The 13,901-nt window shown below is 38.7% G+C and overlaps 1 protein-coding gene across 2 annotated transcripts in view; it reads left to right on the forward strand.

Annotated features, from left to right (window-relative positions):
• Positions 1-13,901, forward strand: part of LOC119779335 (zinc finger protein GLIS1-like) — a 71,677-nt gene that overhangs the window by 52,171 nt on the left and 5,605 nt on the right. For both annotated transcript variants that reach the window (XM_038278948.1, XM_038278957.1), the window contains 2 exons: positions 6,012-6,138; positions 9,390-9,546. In XM_038278948.1, coding sequence (XP_038134876.1) covers positions 6,012-6,138; positions 9,390-9,546 — 284 coding nt within the window. The remainder of the gene's footprint in view (positions 1-6,011; positions 6,139-9,389; positions 9,547-13,901) is intronic.

Raw genomic sequence — 13,901 nt, forward strand, 5'->3', positions numbered from 1 at the left:
TATCGGCATCGGCGAGTACCAACAAATAGAGCACTGATACCATTTTGAAAGCAAAACGTTTATTCAACTATTGTCACCCATTCCAGGTAGACAATAAAGTTCTCCTGGATTCACTTTGTATTAGTCTTTTTCCTGCTTCACAAAGGTAGGCAGCAGCTTGACAAAGCCACGATGGCAATTATTTACATCCAAGCTGTATGCAGTTCTTCAAATAGATTAGATTCAACTTCATTGTCATTACAAAGGTACAGGTACAAGGCAACGAAATGCAGTTTAGGTCTAACCAGAAGTGCAATAGCAGCAAGTGCAGGATAAATAATGGTTCCATAAATACAGCACATGGGTTTCTACTGAATGAGTATAAAGATGAATACAATTATAAATAATAAATATAATATAGATCACAAGTATTATGAACTAAATTTACAGGTGGATATGTAGCGAATATAATATACAGGTAGATATTACTATAAAAATGGTTTTTACAGTTATGTAGGCTACAATAGCATATATACAGATGGGTTTTACTATAAAATGAATAAATAAAGTTTGGACAGAAGCTAACTAAATTAAAGTGCAGTGGAAGGTAATTGCATATTACAGTTAAAGTACATTATTGCAAATGTATATGTAAACAATTGGTACTGTGAATAAACAGTCGGCAGATGCAAGATGCATATAAAGAGTTGTTACAATAGTAACAGTCAGGAGTGCAGGTGAACTTTACAGTTTTGTAAAAAAACAGAATAGCAAAATGGTGGTAGGTGTGAGGAAGGAGAGTAGAGTCTATTCGTGAGGGTTAGAGTTCAATAAAGAGACAGCTCTGGGGAAAACCTGTTCTTTAGTCTGCTGGTTCCGGTCCGGAGGCACCTGAAATGCCTGCCGGAGGACAGGAGAGAAAACAGAATATATATATATATATATATATATATATATACATACACACACATGAATTTCAAGCAAATGGTTTCGGTATCAGCCGATACTGCACAGCCAGGTATCGGGTATCGTATCGGGGCCAAAAAATGGCATCGGCGCAACACTAGTTAAAACATGTCTCTGGGGTTGAGTGAGTTGTTTGTGATTGTCATGGATCATTGTCAGTTGGTGTTTTTTACAGTAGAAAATAAGACCTGGGCGAATGCTGTCTAGGTAGACCTGAATTTAACACAAAAAAGAAAAAAATGACGTGTGTCACTGTTTTATTCTGATGCATTTACAGACAGATTTTCTTTTAGACCTCAAATGGTTTTGATTAATGTGCAGGAGGCACCAGTTAAGGTGCAATTGTCATGATCGGTTCTCTAATGGAGACCCAAAGATGCAGAACACCACTGACGGACACAGGATGAAAAGTTTAACAAGTTTATTTGCACAATCACACTGAATATGCAGAAGGCTGGTTCGGGCCTGGATTCTGGTTTCATCGGAGTCTGCGTGAGAGACAGCACAGTTAAGGACTGTTGACGGGGTTTGGTTTCCAATGATGCACAGATGGTACCTTGAGGGTTCTTGAGGTTCTCTTTGGGAGAGTCACTGTTGGTTCTGGAGAAGGATTTAGTAGCAGAGTCCGTTAGCTGCTTCAGCGTCTCACGTCTAGCTTGAGCAGACCTTGGCCTTGGTTTTCCAGCTCTAGCCCAGAGCTGCTTGGAGGTAGTCTGAGAATCTTCAGGGTTTGGCTCTGAGGGTCGGCTCGGCAGGTTAGCTCTTCCAGAGCTTTCACGGAGGAAGCACGAGTTTCCTAGAGGCACAGAAACAGAGGTTAGAATCCAACTAGGGATTAGAGTCAAGGAATAATCACTGAGATCAAGGCTTTAGCGCTGACCAACTGGAACAACACTGCGGCGTTGAGGCAAGGTCTGAAGACAGCTTATATAGTGGATCCTCTGATGATCTTGATGAGCTGCAGCTGTGCAGGAGGCTCCCTCAGAGGATCCACGGCAGACTCTGCTGGAGAAAGATGGGATTTTCTCCAGCTCCCAACAGCAATATCATAAAATACGCATTAACACAATATCCAGTTCAATTTTATTCAGCAAGACAAGAAATAAAGAAATAAACATTTGTTTATTTCTGGTATAAATGTACAGAATAACTTGGTTAAATAATACAGTGTTGTACCTTTGACCATCAAAAGTAATTGTAGTTTTAATCCTTCAATTACTACAATTGCAGTAAGTAATTGCAGGAATGTATGAAATGATCTATGTAAGCAAACCTCTTCATCTTCAAAAGATAGGGCAGAAGCCATTTTGCACCCAGATGACCTCCGTATGGTTGGAGGGGGAGAAGCGGTGGCAGTTCATGTCACTGCAGTCTGAGATTTCACTGAAAATTACACTCAGTAGTTTAAAGTTTTCTTGTCTTTGAGCATGATATCTTTTGGCTCCATAAGCATTGCGAAATAATCGGAATGTTTGCAGTCCAGGACTTGAGCGGGAACCGAAAAAAAGCAGAAAGCAGGACGCTTGTTTCTGTTAGCTGACAATATTCAACATTTGGCTTACAGGAAAGTGTTGATTCCCTTCCAATCTCAAAGGTTAAAATAGATTATTTCCTTTCACCAAATATTTTCCCTTTCATCTGTTATTAAGAGAAAAACCTTACATAGAGGTTAACAGCAGTAGAGCTGACTTTCCTCTGTGCCAAGGACGTGGAAATCAATAACGAGGGAAAAACATGAACACGGTTATTTTTCAGTAGGATGAAATACAACAAAACTATGACACAAACTTGCTGGAAGTCAGAATAATAGGCCTATTGTTCTGTGTTATCTGGGCTTTGTTTGTTTTCTGTGGACCATGAGTGACAGTGCGTTTGGGGTGTTTTCAGATGTCTTATTGGTTTAAACAGAACAACATGTGCCTCAGTGTTATGACAAAGCCAACACACCCTGCTCTGCAGTAAACCCTCTGGGGCTAAATAAAACTTTGAAACACACACTTCATAAACATTGAGTTTAAAATCTCCCTACGGTCAGAATACTCTCCAAGCTCATGTGACTGAGCTATTGAAGCTTGCATCTTCATAAACATTGATTTGGGCAAATTTTCTCCGCTGATTATACATGCTTAGCTGGTTGGCAGTCACTGAGAGCTTCCTCTGTCAGTTCAATGTTTTCGAAAGTCCTCGGGGATGTTTCGTTAACAGAGGATAATAAAGTAAATTGTGCTGCTTTTATTCTATTTAAACATCTTGAAATAACTTGCCTGACAATCGTTCTGGATTTCATTGTTCATGAGGTTCAAGCGGAACATGAAACAAGAACCAGGCCTCATGTATGTGGAAAAATGAACGGTAGAACACAAGAATAAATGTGCTTTCTATTGATCTAGTGTATGTAATCAAAGTCAGTGCTTTTAAACTGGAGCTGCATGGGAACTCCACGGCCTGAAGACATAATTAGAACAAAAGCGAAGCTGCAGCATTTACAGTATATACAATGTTTTACTGAAGCATTTATACTTCATACACATATCTGTTTTTAAAAAGTACATGAACAAACTTGAATGCATTCCATTAGGCCTTTGTGTGGCACATTCTCAAACTTTCTCAGAAATAAAGGAAAACATTTTTTACTTTTTTCATGCTTTCTTATTCAGATACTTCAAAATAAAATAGTGCAACCAGTCATCTGTATAAATCTTTATAAATCTGTATAAATCTTTTAGCACAAATCCATCTGCTATGTAAATAGAAAAGAAGCTGTAGAAAACAAACAGTACCTTGAAGAACAAGGAACGTAGCAGGCAGGTCAGGGAGAAGGTTTGGGGGAAATTTAAAGCAGTGTTAGGTTCTTAAACTATTATTAAAGCTTTAAACATCCAGGGCATTTTGCAGTCTCACCATAAAAAAAAGAGAAGTACAGCTTCAAACCTACTTGACCAAGGCATGGCTGTTCACCTGAACAAAGAGCCCAGGTAAGGAGAACATTAATAAGAGAAAGAGCCTAGAAGTACTGGTAGCTCTGGAGGAGCTGCAGAGATCTACAACCTAGGGAAAAGAAATCTATTGATTATGGAATGGCTGCAGGTCAATTATCTTGAAAACATTTTTTTAGGTTAAATGCTGGTCAGAGTTGATTTGCATTGAGTTGATAGAGGGAAATTTTAATGATTAAGTATCTCATCAAATAAATAAAATCTCATCAAATAAATAAATAAAATGCGATGAATAAATGTAACTTAATAAATGCAAAATGAAGTATATATGTGATGTACATGTAAAGTATATATAATGCATTAAGTAATTTGATACATCGGTAAACTATTAAATGTTGCATTAAATTGTGAAATACAAATAAAAAAATCTAAATGTTTCATTAAATATACCTTCAAATTTATTACATTAAATAATACATTATTGTTATCATATATATTTTTAAGTTATTAGTTAGTTAAAAGATTATTTACATGATACGCTTAACTATTTCACTCTGTAGTTATTTCTTTCTTTCAGTTCTTCTGCCCAGCAAACTCTTCATAAAACTATATAAACTGTATAAAGTTCAAGAATCAAAGTCAGTGGGCGGGACTAAGGCCACTTCTGTAGAAACCCTAACATTTGATTGGCTGCTGAGACAACTTTTAATTTTTTTAATTTTACATTTTATCATTTGATGTTACATTTATCGATATTTCAACACATATATACACTTTTATCTTTATCTCGTCTCCTTTAACCCTCTGAAGCTTGAAAGATGGATGGATCTAAATACATAACAATCCTTGAAGAAAACTTGATTAGAATTCAGTTTGAATTTGATTATCTTGGACACATTTTTCACTACATTTATAAAAAAAAAAAGTCAATGGTTGAAAGCTACCCTATTCCTGGGATGATTGCAATACCTTAAATGTCATGAATCCATTTAATGTCACTAATCAACTTCTTGTATTAATGAGCTTATTTTTTGACAAATGTTATTGTTTATGAAACTTTACTAATAATTAAAATCCAAACTACAGCTCTTTAAAAAGTGCATAAACTTTATAAAACATCTGGAATTAAAGATATGGAGGATGAGCTTTTATTTCTGGGTGGATCACCTAAATAACTGGTCCTCCTAACTGTCAATCATTCTGGTGATATGTTTACGTAAGGCCGTCCTACATGCTCGCCCCATTAGCTATATTCTTCTGGGTGTGCACACTTTCAGGCATATAACTGTGGTGACCTACGGTCTCAGACAGACATTGAAGCTCAACTTTCTCAATGCTGTTCTTTGAAAATGGTCGAGGGCCGTGAGAGAAAAAGTGCTTGGAGTGTATGAGAATAAAAGAAAAGTGTAAAAATCATCTCTAGCTTTTCCATCTTTATGTAGCTTATCCCAGACTTATACATCCAGCTCTTCCACCAAACCTCCATAGATATTGAGTAACTTTTGAGCCCAAGCAGTCAGCTGTGACAAAACACCATGAACTAGCTGGAAACACAGTTTTTAGGAACCATGCAACGTCAAAGTAAACTAAACAATCTAACAAAACAAAAGGTCAGGGAAGTATGAAAACATTCTGTTTTTATCTAATTATATGATTTAGATGTATTTAAGCAGAGATACATCTGTAAGTTAAAGTTAAGTAAAAGCAAAGCGGCTCTTAAGAACTTGAGTTTGCCAAAACTTAAATCAAATTAGGCGTGAGTGGTAAGATTTAAGAATTATCTGAGGGATCTTAAGATATTTTGCAAAGATACATTTTGGTCTCGACCTGTAAAGATAGAGACTTCCTGCTGCCAAAAGTGCTCCTACAAAATTTCACTCAAGGGCTAAATATAAACTCACATATCTTTTAGATTTTATCTGTAAAATCAACCAGGAATATTATTACTTTCATAGTACAATAATTCACAATGATATTTACCATATGCGTTTCCAATGATATGCTCTTATATTTTGCATTCTAACATGACAGAATTTGAAGGATTTCTAATTATTCCCTTTCCCTCTCATGCATCATAAAAGGAGTGCTCCATATTTTTAGACGAACATCTGTATTCTGTGTTACTTGCAGGCTCACGTGCATGCCGTATTGGAATCTGACATTTTGAGCGATTGCTTGGCGAGGCAGCATCTCCACAGCTCAGCCTGTTCCCACCAGGAAAACAGCTCGCCTCTACCAGCCTTGGATGAGTTCACAGGTACGAAACAGTAGCAAATGTCTGGGTTTACCTTCCAACAAAGAGATGTTGTAACTACCCAAACACCTGGGCTGTTTAAGCTGTCTCTTCTATTTTCTCCCATGGCCTCATTTGCTCCTTTTCCGCTCCCTCCCGTCTCATTCCTTCTACGATAGCTCATGGTGCCCGTGTTTACCTTGTCCAATTACCGGGCACTAAATGTGGGCGAGCTGCCCCCTCCCCTCACTCTACCCTTGTTTTCAGCTTCTCCAACACTAACTTTTAAGCCAAGCTCTATTTTTTCCCTCCTTCAATAGCTGAATGTGGATCAAGAAGCTGTCAGGGATACTGAGGCTGAGTTGGCAAAGGAAAGGAGAGTGTGTCCAGGAGGGCTGTCCATGTCTATTACTTCAGACTACTTGCAGTTATACTCAGAGGATTTTGAGGGAAAAGCCTCAAACAGCATAGTACGAGCTATGTTTATTCAGGGCGAAACAAGCGTGTCAGTGTTTAATTCTAAAACTATCCCATGAGAACTCTCTCCTTATCAAAAATGGTCAAACAGTCAGAAACTGTCTTCTGAATAAATTGTGTATGTTTTTCGATTGCTTCACGGGGACAGATATCGTTATCATAAACTTTGCACGAACTCAAAGTGTTAAGGACCCGGCTTATAACATACAGTAGAGTCAGGGCTTTGTATAAACATGGAAAAAAGATGTTTTTGTATTAACAGTGGGCTGATGGAGGCTGTGCAGGTGGCTCTGAGGCCTGAAGGCTGTTTCCTCTTTTCAAAATTAACTATTTCCATGCATCTCCAGCAGGTAATTAGCACAAATTAAAAAAGAAAATCATGTGTTTCTATTCAAAGTAATTGAGTAATTATTATGTTAGTTATTTAATATAGTTGTTTTTGCAGTGTAGTTTATGCATGTGGTTGCTTTTGTTCATTCTATGTAGAATTTGGAAAAAAAGCTTAACATTAAGCCAAAAAATTCTTACCACTTGCAGATGTAGATGATCGAAAGAAGACATTAATTAAAGATTGGAAAAGAAATTTGGTTCTTTAACAATATAATAAAAGAAAAGAACAGTATTTTATTTTCATTTTTACAAATGCATAAAACAAAATGATTTATAGCCCTAAATAACTGGTCAAAAAATCTTTATTGGTTTTGCAGCAATAGAAATGCGTAGTTAAATCAGGTGTTTGCGTGTTTCTACTCATTTTTTGAGTTCTAAGTCATTAAAGGTTCTCTTTGCCATCACCGTAATCTAAAACTCTCTCCATAGAATCCCAAATTCAAAACAGAACTCTGGCAAGGCCTCTCTGAAATGATAATAGTGCTGCCAGTCAGACGGAGCGCTGCTGAAATTAAAAGATTACTTTAAGTCTATATCTGGCTAAGATGTTTTAATCTAATGCCCATGGTTCAATTTTAGCTCTTACTTGGCAATTGCATTCAGGCTTAAAGCTCATGAAAGTGGAACAGATTTTCTGTTCTGATCTTCCCTCTGAAATTTAGAAAAAATAAAAATCATAAAAAGAGTAGTAAGTAGAAATTGAGCAGACGGCATTAAAGTGTGAATTAATATTAAATCTCACAAATAGAAAAAATGCTATGCAGTATAGAGCTTAGGCGGAAGTTCAACTGAAGAAACAATCACTTACCCTCATCCGCCTCTGTTACAAGCCAATCAGCTTGAAGCACATCTCCATGAAGCCCAATCAGCATCCATTGTTCAGCTTAAAAGGGTCTCCAAATCCCAGTCTCAGTCTGCTACCGAAAAGCGCAGGCAGTGGTTGCGCTGTGTCTGACTTTGATTCAGATCACCTCGTTTCAGCCCACCTCTATCCCCTCCTGAAATCATCGCCTGAAACTCTGATGAAGCTTTGACTATTGCTGCATTTCCTGTCTAGTTTAAACCTGTGCGGCAGGAGACCGCCATGTTGAACCTGGTTCTGCCAGATTTGTCTTCCCAAGGGGGAGCTTTTCCTCTCCACTGTCACTTCATGCTTGCTCATCGTGGATAGTTTCATGCTAGCTGTGTTATCCAAGCTGAACTTCCAAGTCCCTGAGTGAAGCGCATATCAAAGCAAAATTCAGTGCTAATGTTTCCTGCCGACATTAAAATAATTGTATCAATAAAATTTTTCCAATTTTCTTTTCTTTCCATGTGAGTTTTTCAGATTGAAATAGCTGTTAGTTGTTAGAATCGTTCAAAACTAACAGAAATGTTGTTTCTAGCTGGTGCAGTGTAGTGGATAACTACTGGGACTGTAAAAATACTATTTATGGTCAACATAATAATAATAATTTATTATTATATTATATTACACACGTTTACTAGAAACAGTAGGTTTAATTTTGACAAGTAGATCAGCTCCAGCATTAACATTGTTGAAAACACACAAAATCAGTCATTACAGTTAGAATAGTTAAAATATTACAATTACATGTGCTTGGCTCCAGGTACTCAGAGATTCACTTCCATACAGAAACCCCACATTCATATCTTCAGGTAACACAGAGTACATGTTAGACTTAATAATATTACTTTAGCTTCAACGTAATGCTTTATTGTATATCTCGTACCATGTCTTGCGGTTTGCTGTTCTTTTTTAATCTCGTTGCAGGTGATGAAGCAGACTGAAAATGTTTTGTCATTGTCTCCTGTCTATCTCCTCTTTCTTTCATCTTTTCTCTTTTTCTTTTTTCCTTTTTCTTCTTCTGTTTTTCTGCTCTATTTAGATTGCAGTGTCCATATAAACTGTAAAACTCCCTGCATAATTATAATAAAGCAATTTATATGCATGAAACAAGTGGAGCAGTATGGCAATTGCCGTACTGCTACACTTGCGAAAGTAAAATCTGTTGGGCCACATTATTTTAGGAATTGCCACATTGCCAGACAGGACGCTGTAAAAAAAAAAAAAAAAGAATAGTTAAAAGATAACACTAAATATTGGTATAGCTAAGGCAGTTAAAAGCTAACACAGATAATATGTTAGATAATGGAGTAAGCAGTTACAGTAACAGTAATTCTGTTTATTTTATTTTTTCTGTACAATTTAATAGGGGGTAAGGAGATACAGTTAAAACAATAAGCATTTTTAAAAGATAATAGCAATATTGTTTCTGTTAAATTCAATAGACTTATTTGTTATCACTGTTGAACCAGGGTGTTTCATGAATGTATAATAAATCCTAACCTCAGGAACAATGGTTCTTTATATTCATTTCCTCAAAATATCTATGGCTCTGTTTCAGGTGTTTACACAACCAGCAGCTCATCTCACAGCAGCAGGAATCCAGAGCTGATGCCACCATCTGCAGATAGCCGCTCTTGTTACCGAGGACTGGAGGGCAACTTTGATGCTAACAGTCCGGTGTCTTCAATGACGAGCAAGGGCAGCATGAGAGATGGGTGAGTATAGAACCATTGTGTTCTGAGGCCGTGGGGGAGTGCTGGCCTAGTGGTTAGAGCAGTGTGCTTGTGCTTAGAAAGGGTGGAAAGTACCCAGTTCAATCCCCACAGCCTTCACTCTGGGTCCCTGAGCAAGACCCTTAACCCCACACTGCTCCCTGGGCGCTGCATAGTGGCAGCCCACTGCTCCCCAAGGGGATGGGTTAAAGGCAGACAGGTAATTGATTGTGAGATCGATAAAGTTCTATGTATTTCGTATCTCCTTACTCCCATCTCCTTTAAGCTTGGAAGATGCAGAGCAGTAATTCATCCTATTTTGTTTTAAGGGGGCACTCACCCACATCACATTAATACTTAACAAGGTCTTTGTTAAAATGGTTAATGGCCTGTACTTATATAGAGCTTTTTCAAGTCAGGAGACTTGACCACAGTGCTCTACACTAGATGCAGTCATTCACACACGCACACACTGATGGCGGCAAACTACATGGTACTTCACTGACAGAAGCAAGGCTGCAGTACACAGGCGCCACCGGGGCCTTTAAGCTTCAGGGTTACATTAGGCAATGCAGGTGAAGTGTCCATGTGCCCAAGGACACAACAACGCTTAAAGCTGGAGCTTGAACCGACAACCCTCTAATGGGCAAACTCCTTCACCCCACGCCACTGTCTTTAATTTAGTTTTTTTTTTTAAAGCACAATATTCCCTTCAAAAGGAAACAGACTCTTGTTATATTCAAAGCCCTCAACATTGAAACAGCATGTTTGAGGCAGTATAGAAAGCAACGGTATCTGGGACATTTTTTTAAGGGTAAACATGTTAGAAATGAAGCCATATCAGACTTTATTATGCCTTAAAAGCAACATATCTCCCTCTTGAAGTAATAGAGCCAGAGATTCAATGAAGCTTAGCTCAGCCTGTCTTATGATGTGTCTTTACAGATGATGAATGTCAGTTAATCCTAAAAGTGGCTGTAGGACTCACAAACCTGCCAAAGTCAACACCAGACAAGCACTTGTTTTCCCTCCAAATAACTTAGCGATACATTATACACGTGAAGGTAAATCATCTTTGCTTCAGGCGACTGTTTATGTTGGCTGGAACAAACCACTTGGAGCCCCTTTAATACTCGCAGGATTCAGCGGCAGCACCGAGCCGCGTCCATCAGCGACTATTTGTGATGCTCAGTGTTTGTGTTTTTTGTGGTTGAGGGGAAAAAGGATCGGATGGAGGCAGTGACCAAGATGGTCCTGACACAGAAACACTGTTATGCAGCTAGAAGCAAAGAGAAGTAATGAGGTTTACTTTGCCCAAACTTAAAGTGACACAAGGCTGTGACTTTGACACATGTGCATGTTTTTCTATTTACTCAGCTACAACACTAAATTAGCTTTCTTAGGCTTTTCATGGTAATGCTTCTTTCACTTTGAATCTCCACCTTTTTTGACATGTTTGTGAGCGTTTGTTGCACCACTTCCAAGGCAAGCAAAACTACAAACTGCAAACTTTTAAACGCATTACATTAATAAATTAAAGCACAAAGCAAAAGATGATTTAACAGCAGAACTTGCACCATAGAAAAACCACCGAATAGAACTGAAAATAATACATTTTGAACAACTAATTTGAACCTTTAAGGCTTTACAGTTAGAACATGAGCTTTACTCACCAGGCCAGAGGGAGAAATTAAGTTTAAGTTCCATCTTAGTACTTTCTCCTCATTGATGGTTCTTAATGAATGCTGCCAACCTTTGGAATTTTATCAAAATATTTAGCATGACTACTTAGCTTATAATCATAATAGAAGTTACAGGTATGTGGGAAACCAGGACAACTCTCTCACTAGTGACACACTTCAGTTGCCATGGAAACTCCAAGACATTCCCAGGCCAGATAGGATCACAGTTTTGTGTTGAATAAGTATTAACCGCCTGGAAAATGTGTTTTTTTTTTTTTTTATTCATTTTAAAACAAGTGTTTTAGATTAGAAAACATTTTCCAGATCAGAAAAATAGTATTGATTAAATATAAAAATAATCAGTCTTCTGGTAGGCCTATGATAACTTTTCAATTTTTGGCTCACTTTAGGGACTTTGCTAATTCAGCCATTTTAAACAGCCCATATAAACAGCCAATCGTATCGCTGACTCTCAATCTGACTTTGACTAAGTCCCTCCAAAATCTCTATTTACTTGGTTGTGTCAAGGCTTTTTCTTTATCTTGATTTGCTTTTATTACTATTTAAAGTATTTTATTTTGCCCATGGCATGAAAAGAGTGTAATAAGTAGTTTGATAAGATTTATTTTAGTTTGTTTTGCAGGTTAGTTTCTGATAATATTCCCGCTTAAAAGCCAAAGTATTCTTGAGCTCAACATCACCGAATGATGCCCGTTTTTGTTTCCTTCAGGGTTCCCTGCTGAAGAGAAGAGCTAATGGTTGTATCAGGCACATCATGTCATCCAGTAGTCTCAGACCATCATACTGCCGCCACCATGCTTGATTGTCAGTATTAGGTGTTTTTTTCCTCAAACGCTGGGTTGGTTTTAATAATGATAAAACAATTTAACTTTATAGATCTCACATTGGAGAAATTTACCTCTGCATTTTAACCCAACCCCTTGGGGAGAAGTGGGCTGCCATCGTGGGGCGCCCGGGGGTTAAGGGTCTTGCTCAGGGACCCAGAGTCATCAGCTTTAATCTGACACATACACTATATTGCCAAAAGTATTTGCTCACCTGCCTTGACTCACATATGAGCTTAAGTGACATCCCGTTCCTAATCCATAGGGTTCAATATGACGTCGGTCCACCCTTTGCAGCTAGAACAGCTTCAACTCTTCTGGGAAGGCTGTCCACAAGGTTTAGGAGTGTGTTTATGGGAATTTTTGACCATTCTTCCAGAAGCGCATTTGTGAGGTCGCACACTGATGTTGGACGAGAAGGCCTGGCTCTCAGTCTCCGCTCTAATTCATCCCAAAGGTGTTCTATCGGGTTGAGGTCAGGACTCTGTGCAGGCCAGTCAAGTTCATCCACACCAGACTCTGTCATCCATGTCTTTATGGACCTTGCTTTGTGCACTGGTGCACAGTCCTGTTGGAAGAGGAAGGGGCCAGCTCCAAACTGTTCCCACAAAGTTGGGAGCATGGAATTGTCCAAAATGTCTTGGTATGCTGAAGCATTCAGAGTTCCTTTCACTGGAACTAAGGGGCCAAGCCCAGCTCCTGAAAAACAACCTCACACCATAATCCCCCCTCCACCAAACTTTACACTTGGCACAATGCAGTCAGACAAGTACCGTTCTCCTGGCAACCGCCAAACCCAGACCCGTCCATCAGATTGCCAGATGGAGAAGCGCGATTCGTCACTCCAGAGAACGCGTCTCCACTGCTCTAGAGTCCAGTGGCGGCGTGCTTTACACCACCGCATCCGACGCTTTGCATTGCACTTGGTGATGTATGGCTTGGATGCAGCTGCTCGACCATGGAAACCCATTCCATGAAGCTCTCTGCGCACTGTTCTTGAGCTAATCTGAAGGCCACATGAAGTTTGGAGGTCTGTAGTGATTGACTCTGCAGAAAGTTGGCGACCTCTTCGCACTATGCGCGTCAGCATCCGCTGACCCCGCTCCGTCAGTTTACGTGGCCTACCACTTCGTGGCTGAGTTGCTGTCGTTCCCAAACACTTCCATTTTCTTATAATACAGCTGACAGTTGACTGTGGAATATTTAGGAGCGAGGAAATTTCACGACTGGATTTGTTGCACAGGTGGCATCCTATCACAGTTCCACGCTGGAATTCACTGAGCTCCTGAGAGCGACCCATTCTTTCACAAATGTTTGTAAAAACAGTCTGCATGCCTAGGTGCTTGAATTTATACACCTGTGGCCATGGAAGTGATTGGAACACCTGATTCCAATAATTTGGATGGGTGAGCAAATACTTTTGGCAATATAGTGTACCTTCCAACATGTTCCACTATTGTCCTGTTGGAACTAAATATTTTCCCGAAAGTTTTGAAGATGATAAAGATTTTAGGTTTTAGCAAATGTGAGAGAACTCCTTTTGATTAGCAGTTTTCACCTTGAAACCCAGTTCTACCTGTCTTTTTTATTGATTAACCCTAAACCTAAGGAAGGCAAGCCAGGCTTGAAATCTGTTTATGATGGGAAAACATTAAAGTATGACCACAATGTAATAGATCTATACTCTTAGAAACAATAGATAATGTATATTTTATCAACTTGCCAAGAAGTAAGGAGTTTCCTATCATGAAGGTAACACTGTAAGGCTGTTTTAGAGTTTAAATTCTTTGAAAATGATCAAAGTAGGCAGCATTCTTGGCCCATATTTTGT

This window comes from Cyprinodon tularosa, unplaced genomic scaffold (assembly GCF_016077235.1).
Source record: "Cyprinodon tularosa strain WSP-4 unplaced genomic scaffold, ASM1607723v1 ctg1018, whole genome shotgun sequence".
Taxonomy (NCBI): domain Eukaryota; kingdom Metazoa; phylum Chordata; class Actinopteri; order Cyprinodontiformes; family Cyprinodontidae; genus Cyprinodon; species Cyprinodon tularosa.